General features: G+C 40.5%; 1 protein-coding gene across 2 annotated transcripts in view; it reads left to right on the top strand.

Annotated features, from left to right (window-relative positions):
• The window catches only part of WDFY4 (WDFY family member 4), a 128,825-nt gene that overhangs the window by 68,013 nt on the left and 38,510 nt on the right, over positions 1 to 22,302 (top strand). For both annotated transcript variants that reach the window (XM_032695324.1, XM_032695325.1), the window contains exons 40-47: positions 1,511 to 1,588; positions 2,528 to 2,731; positions 3,601 to 3,652; positions 4,941 to 5,107; positions 14,331 to 14,479; positions 15,588 to 15,708; positions 18,256 to 18,341; positions 19,745 to 19,807. In XM_032695324.1, the coding sequence (XP_032551215.1) occupies positions 1,511 to 1,588; positions 2,528 to 2,731; positions 3,601 to 3,652; positions 4,941 to 5,107; positions 14,331 to 14,479; positions 15,588 to 15,708; positions 18,256 to 18,341; positions 19,745 to 19,807 (920 nt within the window). The remainder of the gene's footprint in view (positions 1 to 1,510; positions 1,589 to 2,527; positions 2,732 to 3,600; positions 3,653 to 4,940; positions 5,108 to 14,330; positions 14,480 to 15,587; positions 15,709 to 18,255; positions 18,342 to 19,744; positions 19,808 to 22,302) is intronic.

Below are 22,302 nucleotides of genomic sequence, written 5' to 3'. Positions count from 1 at the left end.
GGGGCACTCTCATCTCTCCTATACAATCTCTGGACAGCTTCTGCCTTCTCTGCCACCTCTAATCCTTAGGAATTTATCAAAGGACAGATCAATTTATCAATTTATCAAAGGACACTTTTGCTACTTTCTGTAATGCAGTTAATGGTCAACCACTCCAAATCCTGTTTTTTAATTTCATGGCTTTGGTGTACCTAGTGAAAGTTTCTGGGAAGGCCAAAGAATCTTATATTGACTTCAGAATCATGTTCAAGTAAGCCTGCATCTTTCCAACATATTTGGCTGGCACATGGAACAGATATTTCTAGTTTATTTGGATACTGTGGGAATTCTGGGGATTCTGCTTCTTTCAGTAGTGATTAGGAGCATTATCCTGAGCGAGGTCCTGATGTGTTGTACCATTGACTTAAGGGGAAAAAGAAGTTGCTCTTTCAGAGAGCTTTTATTTGAAAAACTTTAAAGCAAGTTTGCCCAGATCAGACACAGCAGCATGTAGTTGTAATAGGACAGCTTGAATCTTTTTCCAGGAAATACACTGTCAAACAGGAGAATTTTTACCTGTGATTGTTATTAAGAAGGTTGTGATGCTGAACTCTTCCCAGGTGGCCACTTGTCAGCAGTTACACCAAGAGATAATGAACAAGGAGAGGAACAGCTGGAGAAGCTATTCTTGTGTTTGCTTAGAAAAGTTAGAGTTACAAGACTCAAACAGTCCCATGAGTGTTGGACAGCCTGTTGGACAGAATTCTATATTGGTTCTTCAGTTATCTTCATGCAATAAGATGAAACAAGCCAGTAGCTTACTTGGCAGTTGTTTAATGCTTCAGCTATACACACAGCCATTCCATATGCTTTGCCTTTCTGATCAGGAAACAAAAATGGCTGTAATAGCATAGAGGAGCAGAGGCAGTTATTAAGGATGTCTTCTTGCACTAGCACAACTCTCAAAGTTTCCAGTTCTAGAGCTAGCTCAGATATCTTTGCATCACAATCCCATTAAATAGTATCTTTATACACCAAGTCACGTGTTGCCAGAGGACTTAGGCTCCTAAATCTCAAAAATGTGTTTTGAAGCAGTTCATCTTCTGTTTTAGAAAAGGGGATCTAGACCATACTTTTGTTATCATTTTCTGTTTATGCAGAAAGGATCAGGTGGATCATTATGGATCCTTACTTCAGTCAAGGTCTATACAACAGATAAATGTCTTTTATGCTACTTGCAGTACTAAGTCAGCTCCAAAAGAAGAAGCCTTAAATTTTATTTGCTGTTTTCTTTTTTCTTCTGAGTAGTTCTACTAATGACCCTTGTTAAGATCATGACTACAGTGTGTGTAACTTGCTCTCAAATGATTGTCTCATCATTGTACTGTCTGGAGAGCCACCAAAGTTGCAGACACAGGCCATATTCCCTACTTGTTCTTTTAAAAGACAGAGCAACTAATGCCTGCTTCTGTCCCTCACAGAATTTATACCTGCAGCAACTTGGTGGCATGTGTTCTGATATTTCTTCTAGGGATTTGTGTCATGTATGGAACGGTACCGAAGAACTGGGCAGGAGCTGTATGCCTCTTTGTACAAGAACCACATACAGGTAAAGAACAGGAATATTGTGCAACAGCTTTCTGTTGTTGAAAGGTTGCTCTTGGACTACCCTGTGAAATCAGGCATTTTAGAAGTGAGAGTAGTATGTATAAAGAATTGCTGAGAGTTGATGAGACAATACTCCATCCCTGACATCACCACTGAAGAGTGATACTGACAGCATCACTCAGCAATTGGATTACCCACTTTATTTTCAGGAGCCTTTTTTTCTTTTTTTTTTAATGAATTATTCCACTCTCACAGTGGCAGCAATGAAAGTGAGGTCAATGACTTTTTTTTTTTTTATCTTAGCAGCCAGTAAAACTTTTCAAAGAGATCTCGAGCTTACAGACAGTAAAATGTCACAGGTGTGTTTCTGTTTCAGGATTGGCCATCAGAGACCAACAAGCTTTTCCTTCTTTGAAAATCTCACCTCTTCTCTCCTTTAAATTGATATTTTAGTGCCCCCCAACTCCCTGAACACACCTGCTAAGTAGAAATAATTAATTTTATGCCTAGCTGGGAGGGAGCACAGTTACTTCTGACTGAGACATTCAGACTGTGTTTTCAGCAAGCATGGTTGTTGCCATTTGATAGACACACTTGCCAGAAAAAAAATGAAGTGAATAAAACCTCTGTGATGCAGTTCTTCTGACTCACTGTGTTTGAGTTGGAAATGTAATGAAAGCAGCCATTTGCAAGTTTGTGACATGCTTATATTTGTCACCGTATCTTCTAGTCCAACTGTCACTGGTTTGACTAGCAAAATCTCCTGCAGCACACTTCCAGTGGGCAGTTGGGCTTGTGTTTGCCAGAACTGCAGTGTTCCTTCTGCATTTATCCCATCTGGTAGGTTGGGCACATCCCTGTGAATCACTGGGGTGGTGCCACTGCTGGTTGAGGGGAGGGAAGTGTTCAAAACATGGCACAAAGTGGTTCTGTCCCACAGATGCAGCAGTGTGGTTACAGCAAAGCAGCCAAGGACTGGATGATACTTGAGGAGCAACTTTTCTACAGAAGGGGCCCGTGGAGAGATGCATCACGATCCTTGGAGCCACGATGGATTCTGGATTGTTATGAGGGGCCTTCACGAATGAGGAGGAGGATTCAAAATGTGAACCCTCGAGCAGCAATGATGAGAATGAAGAGTGAGGTAGAAAGCTTTTGCAAGAGGTGCACAATTTCTGGGCTGGTGACTTTATATAATCACAAAATCATTAAGGTTGGAAAAGACCTCCAAGATCATGGAGTCCAACCTTTGACAAATATGTGCATCTCTTTCCTTCTGGTTCTTATCACCTGACTCATCAATATGCTGTGCCATGCGTAGAGAACCCACTGAAGGGATCTGGTTTTAAGAAGATAAGAGAGGCAAGAGAGGCTGCAATGTGTTTAATAGCAACAGAATGATTTTCCCTCTTTTCTTGTATACAATCTCCCCAGACTGAGGACAGTATAGCCTGTCCATATTTTTCTGCTTGTAGTATCTCAAGGATGTAGTGCTTCCCAATGTATGCAACAAAGTCCAATTAGAAGGCTGCACTGTCCTGTTAGTCTTGTGCTTATCAGGGCTGCTAGAACTGGTGAATGATCAAAAGGGGAATTAGAGTAGTTTAAACTAAACATTGAACTGTATATGTGAGGTATGTACTATTGTTTGTCTTTCTAATCTCCAAGTGCCAATACTGTCAAGCAGAAGCTGAAGCATTTCAGAATGAGGTTCCCATATCTAGGACATTTGCAGCTTTTATGTAAAGCTTGGATTCTCGCAGTTTCCTGTAGAGTGGGTGGTATGATTTTTATCCTATAACTGTCCTCACGCAGGATCTTCTTTGAAGAGACAATAGTCCTTTTGCTTAATTGTTGACATTTGTTCCTTTGGGTTCCTTTCCGAGTTTATTTGAATTTCAAAGACATTTATTTACAACGTAGTTCTAATCTGTGTTTTTCTCTGCAAAACGGTTTTGAGTTATGTTCACCTGTCTGCATATTCTCCTCTGGTCATACCTAGTCTCTTTCCAGGTTCTCCTAGCAAACAGAAATGAAACAACCTCCCCTGCTGAAGTAAATCCAGGTAATCTTTTAGGGCTAAATTATATCATGAAGAGGGTGAACCCAAACAGTCAAAGATAATTGGAACAAGTGTATGGAGTTCTAGGTCAGAATTTAATATAGTGAAAAAAACTTAGTGTCAGTGCTCTGGGCTAAAAAGTCACTGTAACTTCTGGGAAAAAGCTGATGCAATTGTTATAGGTGATATATAAACTGTCTTCAGAATTTGCTGCTCTCATTTTGCCATCTGAAAGATCTAAAGCAAAAAAGCTATCTTGAAATGAAAGCTTTGGGCACTCCTGGGCACCTGGAAAGCTCCCAGTTGCTTAAAATCAGAAGGAAAAGTGCAGCCTTTTCCCCTGCTTTTAGCAGACACTACAGTTCTACCTCTGAAACAGTATTTTAAACCAGGTTATAGATGGCACAGAGAAGTGGTAATAGGAATTGTAACTTTCCAAAAATGTGTACAAAATAATGAAGAGTGGAAGGAAATCAACAAGAATGTTAACATGCCAAACTGTTCAAAATAGAACCAGATTTTTCAAAATCTTATCATTTTCTCAACATTTTTAATTTTTCAAGGCCAGATTTTCTGTTACATAGACATAAAAAGCAGAGGGGCGGTGAGGGGAGTGAAATATGGTACAGAAGTCAAAAGTTTTTCAGAAAGGGCAGAAAAAGGTAATTGAGAAAGAACTGTAGTTTGGAAATGTCAGTCTATGGCTGTGGATTTCAGCCACCTGTACAGCTGCTCCAAGTCAAGATTCTAATGTACACTGTTGGAAACATGCAGTACTGCTGTACACTTTTCAGTGTGATAGGGCCTAGAAAACAAGTGAGAGTGGAGGTCATAGTTACAGACTCCAACCAAGGAGTTTCTGCATGAAAGGGGTTACAGTCTGCCTCAATAAGAAGGCTCATCATGCCTTTCCTAACTGTATGGACTCCATGAATATGCAAAACTTGGGACACAAGATGTAAGTGGATTGTCTCTCCTTGGGTTTTTTTAAGAGCTTGCTCAGTGTGTGTTCCCAGAAGACTACCATTTTAAATTTTTCCTAATTCCCTAATCTTCTATGATTATAGGAATTTAGTCTGAATTATGACTGACTGCATGTATCTGTCTTTAGTTCCCTGAACTAAACATCCTTCTTCAGCAGTCACAGATTTTACTTCTCTCTTGTCTGTTTTTTGTAGATAAATAATGGTATTTCCCAAAGTAGAATAGATTGGGTGAAAGTCTAAATTGCAAATGCTTCTGGTGTCATCCAGCTGCCACTAAAACTGCAATCTCTTTTATACTGATGTAGGTGACCTGACGTTAAATGGAGAAGAAAGGGAGATGGATAAGAAGGGATTGGATTGTAACCAGCTAACATTCTTCCCTGCTCTGCATGAAAGTTTCCATTCAGAAGACTTCTTGGAACTGTGTGTGGAGAGACAAATTATATTGCAGGAGTTTGCAGAGAGTGAAAAGGTATGAAAGATGAACTAGAAAATTTTCTCTGGGGAGATGGCATTTTAGAGGCTGAATTGCATGGGGAGGCCTATCTCTTCCTTTCAGTTTGGGGTTCAGGTGGATTCAGGCTACAGTACATATCATCACTATCTGTTTCCTTACAGCAATTACAGTTTTCCAGCCTCTGTATGAACTCCTATGTAGACTTTTCTTGAAGAGCAATAAACATTAACTCTTTGAAGTAACAGAAAAAAATTTGGGCATAGCAGCCAAGATACTCTCTTGTGGGACGGTATTGTCTGAATTTGCCTAAGACATGGCAAATTATGAGACCCTGAGAATTCCTGTCCTGCTCCCCCACCTTTACTCATGCTCAGAGCAGTGCCTTGATTAAGTGTATTTACTATCTCTGGAACAGTGTGCCAATTTTGTATAGGTTGATAGTTCAGTTCACATCGCTTCCTGATGAATACCAGAAAACATTTTCTTCCTCCCTGTACATATCCTACTTTTTTTCCTGTCTCCCTATGAGTACTGGACAGATTCTTGTCTCTAAGGCCATAAAGAGTTTCCCTGCTTCCTCTCTGGTACTTCCATCATGTGTCATCTTGTCAAAACATTGCTGTTCCCTCTTTGTTCCTGCACTGGACTGGATGCCCTTCTCTTAGGTTTCTTCCCAACATAAGGAAGAGGCAGGTTCAGGAACACTGGGGAAAGACATGAGTTGTGGAGTAAATGGGAGTGACTCTTAGGAAGGTGGTAACTTTGATGTTGTCAATTTAACCTCTTTGCTCAAAAGCTAGCATCCTGAGCATGGTGAGTCCCCACCATGATGACATCAAATCTTTGATGCTGGATATGCACTGCACAGAGCCATTTTCCACAAGACTGGGGAGATTTTGTCATGAGGAGTAGACATGACCTCATTCCCTCTCCTTTGCAGTGTACCTGTTTTTTTCAGTGATATCATTCCCCCACTGGCCCAAGAGTTAGCATCCCATGGTGGAAGCCAAGGGTCAGACTTTCAGTATTTAAACCCAGTCATCACAGTGCTGTGATAGTTGTACATAGATATAGAAATAGCTGTTTTATTTCTCAATACCATCACCAAATTTTCTTGATGCTTTGCCAGTGGCCAGTGCCAGAGCATTCATGCTCTCTAACATGATGACTTCCTCATGCTATCAGGGCTGTTGGTGCAGTCTGTTTATGTAACATAATTCATTTACCTTCCCCTCCTCCTTTTGTCCCTTCCCCCCCATGCCTCTCCCCAGCAGAAGGAGACAGGCATGAAAATGCGAGGCATGTTTTCCATGCCCTGATCTCATTTTGAGCCTTCAGGCTGTCTGTCTCTTCTCCATGTAACTCCGCAGGAAGCCATCAGAAATGCCAGGCATGTTTTTTTCCAGCAGCAGTCGCGGCGTTGCTGAGCTGACAGAAGTATTAACAAAAGCAGCGGGGGGTGACATTAGCTGTCCTGTGCTCACTTAGTGCACCGCTGTCCTGCCTTGTCAATGGCTGCCTCCTGAGCTGTTTGCACTTAAAGCAGGCAACTGGAGCCATCTTACCTCCTGCACTGCACAGAAAAGTCATTGTGATGCTTTGGCAGATATGGGATGGATTTCTGGAACACAGGGATAGCTCATGTCTGGAAAGTGGTCATTGTTTTATAATGTCACCCAGTGCTATTTTTTTGCATTACCATTAAACAGATACTTTTGTATATATTCAGATATGTGAGATTTCTTTTTGCAGAAGCAGCAGATCAAATGATATTGACGTTGCCTTTTAGTTCAGATTCTTTTCCTCAGCAAGTTAAATCAGGAGAATATGAGTGCAGGTGGGGTATTGCTATGCTAATATCATCTAGTCTTTTATCTTACTTGAAAAATGGAATAGAAAATATTTATAGGCATTCCTGTGAAAATAATCTCAAGTATTTAAACAAGATAAGTTTGCCACTTGGAATGCAAGAGAGCATGACTATAAAGAAAAAAGCAAATGGATATAGTTTAAGTACAGGCTAAAGGAAGCTGCTGAGTGGTTAGTCCCTGAGAGTGGAGATATGAGGGAGCAGTCAAGTTCTGTATGTTTGAACAGCACCCAGACCATGCAAAGTTAAGCCTTTAGATAGGCCTTTAGATATGTCTCTTTTTTGTTGGCTTTTTTTTTAATGCAATAAACTACCCACAGAGAAATGCAGACAGGATGGAGGGTCAGGACAGTTTTGCAGATTAAAGGAGGATGGTGGGCTGGTAGTTGAGATGCTTTATTGCTTCATCACCCTTACAGATGGCCTCAGCAGGGACCACCTATGAAAGCTGGGCAAAAGAACTGCTCTTGGTGTGCTTGGGACAAATGTGACTTTGAACGCAAAGCTGGGAATTGAGTCACTTCACTGATGAATGTTTGGAACTGGTGCTGTAGTTACAGTATCTATGTATATATGCCCAAAGTACAAGGTGGAGGTTTTTTCCTGCACTCAAGTTAATGTGTGTAATTCACTAGGTGAACATATCAGACTGTAGGTGCAGATTTAAGGGTGTTGCTGTCAGAGTTGTTCTCTCAGAAGTTACTGAACTGTCACACTCTGGTCGCTTGATTATACATTTTGCTGAGGCTCCACTGAGGTTTTAGTGTGTACAGGTATACTGAGACTATGTGCGGCGTAGTCATGGGAAGAGATATGGATGATGTTACACATGTGCTGCAGTAGAATTTTGCAAGAGAAATGCAAATAGGAACCTGTTCTGACCTAATCTATCAACTTGCCTACTAAAAGGCAAAGCACCAACTTTTAAAATGACCCTACCTTCCCAGCAGAGACAAGGAGATTGGATTCCTGTATCTGCAATCTGAGCACCAACTGTAAGATTGCCTCCCTTATCTTTACAATCCTAAGGTAGTCCTGCCAAACTGGTAATGTGTGTTTACTGTGTAATAAGTGAAGAAAGTGTTGGAAAGCTCAGGGAATGGTTTTGGTGTAGAAATTCTGAATTTTGGAGAAAGATAAATGTTTGTGTGCATGGAAGTCATTTGAGACTATAAGAAATCCAAGCAGCTGGGGAAATGAATCTGAAGTTAACAAGCGGGCACAGCCTAGCAGAAATCTGGGCAGAATGCCTTTGCTTTGAGGAGGGGCTGGAGAGAGCACAGGGGATAACAAGAACAGTGATAGAAGGGACTAGCCTAAATTAGAGGGATTGGGATCCATGGTGTGGAGAGAGATGTTGATTAAAGGACAGGCTCAATGGAAAGAGGGAACAGCTGTAAAGTGCAGCATCTAGGACTGGCAGAATGGTGCAGCAGCTCTGCATCCACTGTGTTTTTAGGGAGATTGTACACACCTCACAGCTATGAATAGAATATTTCAGTTGAAAGGGACTTACAATGATCATTAAGTCCATCTGCTTGACCACTTCAGGCTGGCCAAAAGCTAAAGCATGTTATAGGAGTGTTGTCCAAACACCTCTTGAACACTGGGTTGGGGCAGAAACTACCTCTCAAGGAATCCTGTTCCAGTGTTTGACCACCCTCTTCGTAAAGAAATGCTTCCTTGTGCAGCCTAAACCTACCCTGGTACAGCTTTAAACCATTCCCATGCATCCCATCACTGGGTACAAAAGAGAAGAGAGCAGCACCTCCCTCTCCAGTTCGCCTCCTCAGGAAACTGTAGAAAGTGAAACAAAACCTCAAGAAGGGCCTGTTTGCGTGGGAGCACTGTTACACTTCATCCCATTGTGCGGATGCAGCAGTAAAACCTTATGTGTGCTGATGTGCAGTGTGAACAGGGAGCAGCTATTGTGGTCAAAGCAGAGGACTGGGTGGCCAAGTTCTTGGCATTTCCCTTTTCTGTGCCTCAGCTTCTCCTCTTCCTTTGCTGTTGCAGGCCCAGACATAGTAATGGCTACCCCACTGCAGGAAGGGGTGCTAAGCAGTAATAAGCATTTTCAGTGTGAAGCTCTGTGTTCAGATGGGAGTGTCTGAAGAATGACTAAGTGTTGCCGATCATTACTTGTCTGACTTGCTCTACCTGGGTTTCTGCAGCAGTGGAAAGGCTGCTGGGAGCTCCTTCCCCAGCCCATGCTCCTCCAGCCCTACCTCAGCTCAATGAACAACTTTACAGCTACATGCTGTGAATGTCACAAAAACCCCCCATCAGAATATCTTTAACCAGATCTTTGATCTTCTGGATATCTTCAAAATACTATTTGGTGTTCCATGGATACCTCCTAGCATTCTACCTTTATATCTGCTTCTGGGTTTGTTTTTTTTTTTTTTTTTAATGTTCACCTTGATGAAAAACATCTTTCAATTTTAAGGCTGTAGCTGCTCTCTGGATCTCTGCAGAGCACCTGACAAGCACCAGGGCCCTCCAGCAGACACAGCTGATTCCCTAACAGTTTTTTTCCATAGAATGATGCATCAGGTCAAGGAGCAGGCAGACTTTGCTGTGATTATTCTTGAGGCAATGGGAAGGGCATGAACTTGAATGAACTGACCCTATGATGAAATTTAAGGGCTCATGTTAGTTTTTGGCAGCATTTTCTGTTTGAGAGGAGCCTGGAGTGAGACAGAGATGTCTGGGTGTACAAGAGGTATGAGCACAATCCTATTAGAACTGTCTTCCAGATGCCATCATCAGCTAAGAGATGCCAGCTTTTTAGACTGGTGATGGGTTGGGACAGATGGCAGCTTTCATCACAGAAAGCAAGGACAAAGAGCAGCCCCAGTGCCCACAACCATCTACAAGAAAAGAACTTTCTTCTGCCACCCTCCCTTTTCCCCAAATGTGTGATATTCTTTCCTTGCAGCATTTGAGAAGTTGTTAAAACCCTGAGAAGTGCATACAAAAGAAGTGGGTTTTGCTGCAGTGGAGGGAGGGAGGGAGGGTGAGTGGTGATTACATGCAAAAAAGGAATGTGCCCTGGGTCTTCTAAAGCAAAGGTGTGACCGCAAGGCTTGCCTTCTAGAGATAGCAGTGGTTTCACTCAAGTCTGAGCAGAAGAAGTTGGATCCACTGTTTGTAACAGTTCTGATGTGACTAAATGCGAGCCTACAGCCCCTACCACTAAAGACTAGGCCAAGTTGATTTAGTTTCTTTTGGAAATTGCTCCACTGAGCAGCTGGAGGGAATGAGGCAACCTGTCATGTATTCTTAAGTTGTGATTAATGAGGCGCGTGTGTGACGGTTTCAAAGTAAGATGAGACTTCAGCAACAAGCAACCTAACAATCATTGCAGGAAAGGTCTTGTCAGTGGCATAGAGATGTGGACCTGTATTGCTCTCTCTTACCATGGCAACACATATCTGTTTCCCTAGCAAAAATTGTGAAAGCAACGTATTTGATTTCATGTACTCTTAGTAATTTTAAACTCTGTGGCCCTAAATAACATTTACCCTACTTTACTGATAGGACCTTTGTAGCTGATGCACCCTGTGATTCCTCTTTATAAAAAACAGAAAGGGCAGAAAGAGTACATAAGCACAGGTTTCATCTCTGTGATTCCTGATACAGTGCTACCTAAATGCATTGTTTTTATGTGTATCATGCAAAGTTTTTGTAGCTTTTGCTGAGCAAGTGATTAGAGCAAGCTGTGAGTGTTTATAGGTAAACATGAGATATGACAATGAGCAGGAGGAAGGGGATTCAGTAAGTCCCTAAGCCACTGATTGCTTAGAAGGCATACGAAGATCAAGAATCAGTCCATGCCAAGCACATTTCTTATACTCTTTCCATAAGGCTCTGTTAGAAGATACAGGAGAATTGTTTAGGTGGACCTCTGAACTGACTTGGAGTAGCCATTCTTTTGTACTTATTCAATAAGAATGTTATACTCAAGAGATTGTGTGGGTGTGTTCCAGACACGTGGTTTTGTGACTTTAATTTCCTTGCATTCCTGTGTTTTTCCTGGGAGGGACCATGCTAACACGAGTAGAGCCTATAGGAATAGATGGTTAACCCCTATTGTGTTTTTGGAAACTGTATAAAGACTGTTTGCATTTGTAATTCTTTTAGAAATCTGGCTCTTGAACTCCAGAGCAGAATATGCTTTTATGGCTGTTGGCTTAAATGCAACTAGAACACTTAGAAACAGGTCTTCTGAAAAATAAGAGAAAAATCTATGCCTTTAGCTTTAATTCTCCTGTACATCTGAATGAACAGAGCAATCAAGAGATGCAGGGCTTTGGGCAATACCTTAGAAGGTAATTATTCAATTATTTTATGTCATGTTTGCTTCATTGATTAATGATTCTAGTAGCTTGTGAACTGGATTGTGATCCATTTTGACAGAAAATGGAAGTTTTTATCTAATTTATGATAATTTCAAGCTGCTTGGTGTTTCAATGCAAGACTGAAGGTACAAGACTTGTAGGTACAGGACTGTTCTGATGGAGATTCTCTAGTAGAACTCTGTCAGATCTTTCTTACTCACCTGCAATAAAATGAGTCATGTTCCCCAAAATGAAAAAAATTTACTCAGCTCAAGTATTTCTAATAGTGCAGATCTATTTAATAATAATATAAATTTGAAGAAATAATGTCAAACTGAAGAAATGGATACAAATGACTGTTACTGGTTGGATAGTACAGGAGACAGAATGTACTGGGGCTTAGAGTTTAAGGTTTGAGAAAGAGAGGTTCATGTTCTCTCCTCTCTCAAGGTCTGCTAATGTACCCTGGTCCTGCCTTTGGTGGAATAACAAAGTTATTATTTTTGCCAGACCATATTAGTGATCATGAGCAGGCCTCCTTCACAATCCATGTCCCTCCTAAACCCACACACATGATCTCTGGGTCTGATGAAGGGGATTTCTTAGAAGCCTGGATTTCAACTTTGTGTCCATGTAGCTATTTTATACAACTGCCTGATGTTTCAATATTCAGTTACCTTCCTTTTGGGAAGAAGTTATCTTTCTGCTATTTAATTACTTCAGAAAACCCTGCGGTTTGCTAATGTGAGCAGAATTCCCCAGTATTCTCAGTGCAAGCATATGTCTCTAAACACATAATGGCAGGCACTCCAGCTCAGAGTTCTGTGGTTGGCATATCCCCACAGAGACAGGCATTCCCGTGGGATCTGCATGAGAGGTGATGGAAAAATTCTACCTTCCTCTTAGAAATTATTCATGGGGAAAAAAATTGAAGGGATTTTCATCAAAAATTATCCACAGAAATCTTCCAGGACTATTTTTTTTAAACCTAGAATGAAGAAAATAATCTTCTGTGCCCACTAAGTGATTTCACAATGAACCACTCCATTTTGTTGGTAAAATAATTGCTTTGCAGTAAAAATATTTAAATGTAGAAACAAGATTTTATTTCATTTATTTATATATTTACTATTTATGTTGTGCTGGCATCAAAGACTGAAAATTTGTGTATCAGTGCAGGTCTGTTTCAGCTGACCTGAGCTAGCTTATGTGTATTTTGGGATGGAGGCAAGGAAGGCTGTAGATTTGTTTGCAGAAATAGTGAGGTTAGGAACAAAGGCAGAGAGCAAAGGAGAGCCATACTTACTCTACATATCATCATGTAGACTTCACATAATCTAGTAAAACCAATGCCATTTCTGGGCATGCACAAAAAATAATGCAGCACCCTTTTTCTTACAAAGTTTGGTAGAGATAAGATCATTGAGATCTTAAGAGACAAACTGACTTCGTCATATTTCTCATACTTGTTAATTTGTTCTCTTAAGAACATTGCACTAGATTTCTGAACCAAGAAACTTCTTCCTCTCTAACTCCTCCATATGCAGCCCTCTGGTCCTTGCATTTTCAGATGGACTCAGCTTGCAAAATTTTATACTCATTTCTGGATTTTATGCAGTTCAGGATTGTGTTAATTTACAGGGGGAGCTCAGCAGTGAGTAGTTTTCTTAGTATGGAAGGTAGTATTAGCGTTTTAAGATTTTGGAAACATTAGTGTTTTGTTGTAGAATGAATGTTTGAAGGGTTTTTGCAAATAGAAGGTGCTTCAGACTGGGCTAACAGACTGATGATTAGCTTCTCCTTCCCGCCCTGGGAATGTAGGAGACACTGGCTGAAAGTACTGGTTGAAACTGGGCACAACAGTGAGTTGACCTTGATCCTCACAGTTGACTGTGATAACCAGTGGACTGTGCTTTTGGAGCTGAGTATATGTAGAATATTGTATCAACAGACAAGAAAAATAAGGAACTTCATACCTCTAAATGTAAGGGAAATTCTTTGGAATGAATTACTGCTTTATTTAAAGTCATAACTTTTAAATTTCCTACAGCCCACACAATTTTCCAGATGGTTGGACTTTTCTGGTCCCTGTATTGTTCTGTTTATTTTTTGCACCATCTCTCAGCCATAAAAACTGTTCCAGAAAAAAGGCTTTCTTTATCAAAATCGGTCAATTTCATGAACTGGCATACATGACAGAAGAACTACTTGGTTGAAAAATTCCCAGTGCTTCTAAATTGTGTTTTAGAAATTCCTCTATTTTAAGGGCCAAGTTAATTTACTCAGGAGTAAATGCAAGAAAGTGAGATGCAAAGGGAGGTTTTTTAAAGTATTCCAGAATGTTTATCTAAATCTTTAAGACCACTAAAATGATATATTCATATATTTTGATTGGCCTTCTGTATAGTACAAGAAGGAAATGTGCCAATTCAAGGAGTTTTACGTTACTGAGGATTTCAATTCATACTTATTCAGCTGGCCTTGGTGAGATAGATACCCAGAGAACTAGATTGTTTCCTTGTTCATTCTCCCTGCATGTTTGCAGGATTTTTTCACTGGGATCTAAATGAAAATGTTTGCCTTTTCTCTCTATTCGAAATACATATATACTTATCATATGTCACTGTTATTCTGTATGATGCTGTGTTAGTCACTTCTTTCCTCAGTACTTCAACTCCCTGCCTGTGTAGTAATGCCCTCTTACAAAGTTTTGCAGTGCTAACTCCTGCAACATTTGCAAGTTCTTCATGTTCTGTAGTGATGTTGATAACTATAACTACAGAGAGATGGGTAAGGAACAGGGAAACTGTGGGAAAGTGCATCAGACCCTCCCACTAGTACCATAGAAGCAGGCACTGCCAGTCGTATGGTGATTTTGTGGCCTCATCCCTATGGACCTGCCAATCAATATGGCAGCTGTTTTGGTACAAACATATGTTCTTCTGCATCATTGGGTCTAGCTCCCTGCTGTCTCTGTCTCCTGTGTTACCAACTCCTGGCTTCATTCTGCTTGCATCCATACCAGGTCACATTCAAGTGCTCTGTGGCAGTTGTGCAGGGCCATACAGCATTGGAAGGAGTGTTGCTCTTTGGCAAAGAGCACTTCTACATCTGCGAGTGCTTTGTGTTGTCTCCTCTAGAAGAAGTCTACTGTACTCGTCACTGCTTGTCCAGGTGAGTCATCCTTTCCTTCCAGAGATCTGCTTGGTTAACTTCAGTATTGGCACATGGATACCTTGAATTTGCACAGACTTTGAGGGGATTTCAGTGAGCATAATAGCACAGCAAGAAGTTTACCATCCTTTCTATTTGTTCAAAGAATTGTTTAACATAACTAATGTAGATGCTTGTGCACAGGCTTTGGAGGTGCAGTGAGAACTCCCATCTTCAGCAGATGGAGATGGTGGACAGTGTCACACATACATTGCTGGTTTTCAGTTATTTTAAGTGTTGTTAATGTTTCTTTCCGAGTGGCTCACATCTTTTATTCATATGGAACAGTCAGTACAACGGCCTTTAACTTCACTGTCTCATAAGTTTTTTGTTTGTTTCTCCAAGAGAGGATCGTAATTAATATTTGGCACACTCTTTGGCTCATGATTTATTGAAAGCGATCAATACTGAAAATGAGTCTGTTAGACTAAGCTCTTTGTGCATACTTTGTGTTCATGTGCAAAGCCCAGTGGGACAGAGAGTAACGCAGTGATTTTACTCCTTGACTGTCTGCTCTGCATCCAAATCTTAGTAAGTCCAATATCAGTCAATCTGATCAGGTGACTTAAGGATTGATTGGACTGGGTCTGATAGAAGCTTAGGTTGCTTTTCTATGGGATTTTCTGTGGGCTAGGCTGTAGATAGCAATTCCAGGACATATACACAACTAAAATAATAATGAATTAATTGCTTGATTATTAGTTCCAAGTAATTGCTGTTTACAGTAGCTGTGTGTCCATATGACACTTGCCCTCGACCCAGGCTTTCAAGTTCTCCCACCCAGCTCCTTCCCTCTCTGATTCTCATACTTCAGTGTGTGCAAAACATTGCCTATTTGCCTGCACTAAAATAACTCCAAACCTGCCCTTAGCCTCCACAGGCTCTTTATTTGGGGAACCTTTAGTATTTAGCTTTGTTTTCAGTTCATGTATGCCCCTGTTGATCTTGCTATCTCTTTATATTTGTATTCTCCTTTAGGGAGGACCTGGATGTTCATGAGGGCTCCTCAGGTGTGTTTTGTTTCAAATTAATTTTTTGGATTTTTTTATATATATTTTTTCTCTTCCAGCATCAGTGATCCATTTATTTTCAACTTATGTCATAAAGATCATGCTGTGGGAGACCAGATGTGTTCCCGTTATTCATATCATGATATAAAAGAGATTCATCTGATGCGGTTTCTTCTGCAGGTAGGAACTGACATGCTTGGTCATTTGAGGGAAAGCTGCAACAGCACTAATGACACATGACTGAAAACTACTAGCTCAATTTTCACTAAGACTGCAGAGATTTCTTTGCTTAGATCCCAAAATCCTTTTGCTCCCATCATTGCTTCCATTAGCCTTTGGTAATACAAACTCCTTTTTATATTCACCAGAGTGTTTAAGCACCCTCACTGGAGTGGTTGGCTTATTAGTTGTTAGACTAACAGTGTTGTTCACACTTTATCTCAATATTTTTGAAAATTAGACTTGAAGTCAATTTCCTGTGTTTGATGGAAGCTCCCCGTAAGTGGATGACTTTCAGTAATGCCCATCTCCCACACACTTCAGTAGTTATGACATCAGTGGATTATGGGTATGTGTAACACACTCATCCTGGGCCTCTTAGAATAAATTCCAAGTTGTACATGAGGTTCAATAAAAAAACCATAAGCCAGAACAAAGGATTCAAATCCTTTGTGCTGTTAGTGCAATACCCAGGAGGTACTCATCACCAGTGGCCTGGTATCCTTTTAGTTTTGTCTGGTTTAGGTGAGCCTGTGATGAGAATCACAGAAGAATTGTAGCTAGAGCTTCTTGCAGCAGCAGAGCCTGTACTTGTTTAGAGGGTTTTGGTATAGTCTAAAGAGTAATTCACAGATTTGTCAAAAATGTGGAGTTTTGAAGCAGCCGTAACTAGTTACTTGTTATTTTTAATTCATTTTTGGAAGGTTGAGATTCAGCAGAGAATTAAGAAATCATTTGGAAAATTCAGAAGCTAGAGAAAATGGAGCTGATAATTGTCTTATTCACGTAGTATGGTCATGACTCATCCATGAGTCAGCCTTGTTTTATTTCATTTAATTATGTATGTAAAATGGACAATTTTAGTAGGTGAGACTTGCTTTAGGATATAGCATATTTCAGTGGTTAGGTCACTCGCCCAGGATGTATAGGAATGTTAAGTCATGTTCTGAGTAACTGTGAGAAGCTTATTTTCTTACATCACTGGTGATCAGCCTGAGCAACAGAACTGTCATCTCTTCTGTTTCGTGAATAGCATAAAGTTGCCAGTGGAAGCTTGCTGACTACTCACATATTCACATCTGTGTATGCATGAATTTATTAAAACATGCAAAATAGAAATGTTTGATTTGACCCAAAATGAAAAGTGGAGATGAGTAGAAACAGTCTTTGAATGGGTCTGTGGCAAAGGCTGGGCTTGTTGGTTCAAGGAGGTTTGTGGTAGTTTTTTGTTTGTTTGTTTGTTTGTTTTGTTTGTGGGTTTTTTTGATTGTTTGGTTTGGTTTTGGCTTTTAGTTTGGTGGTGGTTTTTTTGTTTGTTTTTTTAGGGTTTTTTTTTGTTTGGTTGTTTTTTGGTTTTGTTTTGTTTGGGGTTTTTTTGTACGAGGGTTTTGTTTTTTATTTGTTTCAATAAACTGAAAACTCAGGTATCTGTATCAGGCTTGTACTAGGACTCTATGTCACAATCTTGTTTGAAAAAATATTGTGGAAAAAGAGGAAACCTGACTCCTTATGCTTTCCCTGCAGGACAGGTGGATCAGCTGTTTAGGCAGCTACTGTCCCTCAGAGCTGATCTCCTCCTTTTCATGCACACAGCCCAGCCCAGAGCAAAGCACTGTGAAACCACATGGCCTAATTTTGTAACTGCAACACTTGAGCAGACTTGGTTTGGAAAGCTGAGCTTCAGAGCAAATGCTGCAAGCTGTTTATTGTCATAGCTGCTCTCGTATTACCTTTATACTTTATTTGTGAATCATGTATGAGGCAGTTGCCACTGTGGTGTTTCTCTAGGTTTGTATTGCACCTGCCACATTTGGACTGAAACTCATGTCTGGGTTTGCAGGCACTGCATGTTATTTATAGTTTTACTTGAATGATATGAGGGGGGGAAAGGACCACTCACTGAGTAAATAATAGGATTACATTCAAATGTCCAACATAGCAATGTGTGGAGACATTGCAGGGGGGAAAGAGAGTGAAATTTTCTTTCAATTTTAATTCTTCAAAGCTTCAGTGAGAAATGCCATAAACTCCCCTTCCTTCTTTGCTGCTTCTTCTTTTCAGGAGAAATTTGGGCAGTTCTGTTTAGCTCTCTATTAATTTAGAAAGTAGTGTGGTTACTTTCTATAAGAAACTCTTACTTAGAATCCCCTCTTTGTGTTATCTTTAACACCTAATTGGAAATTAATGCAACTGTTGTCTTATTAATCACACCAAGATTTCAAAATAAAAATATTTCAGAAGCAGCAGGAAAAGGTGAGTGATGGCACCAATATCTGGAGTTTGGTTTTGTTTCAAAGAAGCATTCGAACTCCTAGTCACCCAGTAGGACCGTTCCTACAGTTAGAGAAATATAGAATAGTAGATATATTTTGCTTTACTTCTTCACACTTGGTACGAAGTCAAGGTCCCTTTTTTTAAAGCCCTGAAGAATTGGACAGGCCATAGTGGACCTTTTTACAGCACTAGGCTTTGCTCTGCAGCTCTTCACACTGTAAATCTCCTTTCCAGGAAATTGCCTTGGAAATATTCTTCAAAAATGGTTACTCCAGATTTCTTGTCTTCCACGACAGCGACCGAAATAAGATATTTAAAAGGTAATGACTATCTCATAATAACATGGGAATACCCAAGTGATGCTCCTGGTCTACCACCCTTATTTATCCTGGCCTAAAGTGTCTGTGTTGTGTTGCCGCAGCAGCTTTATTTTCAATTTCAGCTCCTTGGGCTTTAATGGGTTACACTTAAGCTATGAAATTTTCCTTTTGCTGACCTGTGAATTCATTGGAGCATTAAACAGCCACTGATTTATCAAGGGATCTAATGCGTGTGTAGGACTTTTCTAGCACCCAGTGGTGTGGTGTGTGTCCCTGCATCCCAGGAAACTGCAATTGTAGCTGTGCTCCTTCCTCCCACTGAGATGAGAGCCACCTCCACCTCACCTCACAGTACTGGGCAAAAGAAGATTTCTTCCTGCTTTTTCCAACACACAAAGTGTCATTAGATTCTTCAGGAATAAAATATTTTTGCCTCTCTGACACTATCTTTGGTGTGGAGTTAACGTTAACTTTTAGCAATGGCATTTTTATTTAAAAAAGATTTCTCCCTATATGCTTGTCTTGTTAAATGGAACTTGAACTATGAAGTGATTAATTTGCACTTTATTTTCTTGCATGTTTTTTTCTACTGTAGTTCTAACCATCATATCAGGATTACATTCACTGGCCTTTACACAGGACAAACACTTCAATACCAGTATTTCTCCTGTGGTAAATGTGTCAGCCTGAACTGAGGATTGGTACCATTAATTTCTAAACAATCACAGCAATTCCTTTCGCTCCTGAAATCTCTGAACAGTTCCTATAGGAGTATTGCATAAAAAAGTCAATGCAGATTTATTTAATCTTCCTTTCCAAGCTGGCTGCATAGTGTGACTACTTAAAATCACAGGGCCAGCTGCTTTTTTTAGTCTATCTTTGCTGTCTTTGAGCTCTGACAAGTATCTCTTGGGGGAATCTTTCAAAGGCAGTTCAACATAAGGTTTTGATCTTCAGCTGAAGGTCACAAACCCTACGTATTCCAAGGGTATAGTTTGTCTGACATCATAAAACCCACAGTGAATATAAAGAGGAATGGCTGAGATGTGGGTTGGTATTCCTTTCTGCCATTTTTCCTAAATAAATGTCTGAGTGGGTTCTTATTCTCTGGCTTTAATAGCCCCTTAAATCACCTGATCATAAGTCCATAGCCCTATATATAAATTCAAAGTCCTGTTTGGGAAAGAAACTGCTTTTATCAAGCCCACAGGTAACTCCTTCATACTAGATGTATGCTGTGTTGTCTTACAGCTTTATTCTAGGTTAGAGTCTCAGTGAAATTCTGTGGCATCCTTCAGGAAGAAAGTTGTTGTTGAGGACATGATATTAGTTATATACATATGTAATGTATCCTAATAACCATTTACATAAATATAATGTGATCTTTCATATATCTCCTATAGATTTTGCACTTTCCAGCCTGCTTTGAAGTCGAAGGGGATAACAGAAGAGTCCCTGAATATAAGGTAAATAATAGGAAACACTGGATATCTGTAGATAAGTACAATTGTTTGAATAAGTTGCATCTTAAAGCAAAGCATACAGAAACTTACCTATTTGTGTCCCCTATTTTAAAGATCCAAAGATGTTGGTAGAGCTCCAAAAAGCATTCTAGCATATATCATCCACACTATGGAGACATGAAAATAGTATTGAGTAGGTGATCATGCACAGTTGATTGATAATTATTATCTCCTCAATATTACTTTATTGGTAAACTCTACACAGATGGTTACTGTGGGAAGAGACAGTCAGTGAGATGAGGTTAGAGCTAATCCATGATGCTTCTGCATAATGACCTCTTCATTGCGTGCTTAGGGCAGACAGTGATAGATGTACACATGGATCTTTTAGTGTGTTATATTAGCTGTACAGTGGAGATTCAGACTTGTCCCTCAGATTTACCACTGCAGGAAAAAATAAGTTTTCTCCTAGTGGCAGGTGATTGAGAGCATGTTTCATGCTGACCATGAGTTACTTGCATACCTGTAATTTTTCTCAATTTGGGTATCTGAGGAACACAACCCTAAGTGCCTAATTGGTGTCCTCTGAAATGATCACCTGAGGCTGAAATACTGTTGAGACCTGAGGGGCAGATTGCCCCTGTGAGCTGTTGTGGCCTCTGTCAGCTGTGTTCTTTAATTTTCAGTCTACCTGTTGTAGATCATTACCTATCTTATAAGTGAGCATTTTCATCCAGTCATCAACTGACAGAAAGTATCCGTGCGGTCTGCAGCCAGCTCTGGCTAGAGCCTAACCTATGCCAGAGGGACTGGTTGACTCTGTGGAGCATGGTGTCTGTTCTGTGTGGAATACACAGTAACTCACCCCAGGGCTTCCTTTCCCTGTGCTTCCTGGGTGCTCAGCTGGTGTGAATATCTTGAGATAAGAAGCACTACAGCATTAGGAACTTTGGACATTAACTGGGCTTGTGGTTGTTGTGAGAAACACTTGATTCATGTTTAATCTCAGAGGTTGAGGCAGGCTGTATGTCTATTTCTAAAGTAGCCTATCCTGAATCCATAAGGCTCTGTTTTCAGTTTTACTCCATTAGCTGAGAGAAGACTCTGTGTAAGTTACTCACTCCAAGAACATAGGAGAGCTTTGGCAGAGCTTTGGCTGGACCATGTTAGAGAATGAACTGAAACAAACATAAGATAGTACCACTGTGTAAATAATGATCCTAGACAAGTTGTGCTTAAGTGAAAAGCTAGTGAAAATAACCTTAGCAGGTGTGCTTCGCTTTACCAAGCTCCAGTCAGAACTGAAGGACTGAGGTCCTGATGAGTTTACTTTTCCCTTGTTTGAATTTTGGAGCTGCTTCTGAGTTAGAAAATTTCAAAAGCAGCATATGAGGCTCCTTCCCCATCAAGGAGTGCAATGGCCATCTTCCACAGCATCCCAGTTTTATCTGCCCTACCTGAGACAGGGAGGAAGGCCAGATTAAGCTCTTTGTCCAGACACACTATTAATAATTGCACAGTTGAAGCATGGAAAGAAGAAATTACTGGTTTGATGCATCACATGACATTGAGGTAACAGCATTTCTGGGAAACCCCATATAGTTTTTTCCACCTAGTCCATAGGAAATACACAAGAGTTCCAACTCCCAGGCTCTATTGTAGTAATTTAAAAAATAAAGTGCTCCTGGCACTTTATCGTTCATTTCAATATACTTAAATGTTTGCCGTCTCCACAGGTTATTACGGTCACTGCCAGCACTTCTTCTTGTGTCATGCTTGACTGCCTTTATAATCTGCTCATTGCTTGTACCTGAATATTGCTGTTTGCAGGCTCTCAGCAATCTCTGCCCTAGGGATGTGATGTGAGCAAGTGAATGTGTGTGCTCAGGTGCACACAAGCATACGAACGTGTGAATGGAAAGCTAAAAGTAGTGTGGGAACACTAGACCTGACCATCAATTCACATACTGACTCTTGGATCATGGAATACGATGACTCTTCTTAATCACTTTAGTCACTGCCTAAGTGATAAGCCTGGGACCCCTAGAAAGAAACCTTTTCCCTACCCCTTCTCCCTTCTGCAGCTTCCTTGGAGGGATACTCAGAGGCAGACAAAACACAATGAGTATGGGCAGTGGTGCTGACTGTATTGTGCAACTTGGAGACTGCTGCACCTAGGTATAGCACCCGAAATCCTAAAGAACTTGCTTGTGCAAAGTCTGGCCCCTTGATGGCAAAACAGGATCATGGGTTGTCTGCCTCTAAGCATTGTGTTTGCACTGCTTAGTTATTCCTGACCATAACATTTGTAGCTGCTGCCTCTGAATTGGAACAGCCTCACAGTTCTAACACTTGACAGTGCCTATCTGGGACTCTCTGAGAGCTTGGTGGCAGCCACCAGCAGCAGAAGGTTCCCAGGTCTCTGCGTTTTCCTCCAAACTGTATTTACTGAGACTAGAATAACTGTTTCTCACCCTACGAAAATGAACACAACTAAT

Source organism: Chiroxiphia lanceolata, chromosome 8 (genome assembly GCF_009829145.1).
Source record: "Chiroxiphia lanceolata isolate bChiLan1 chromosome 8, bChiLan1.pri, whole genome shotgun sequence".
NCBI lineage: Eukaryota > Metazoa > Chordata > Aves > Passeriformes > Pipridae > Chiroxiphia > Chiroxiphia lanceolata.
Note: the sequence above shows the minus strand (reverse complement) of the source record. Positions and strands in the feature narration are given on the sequence as shown.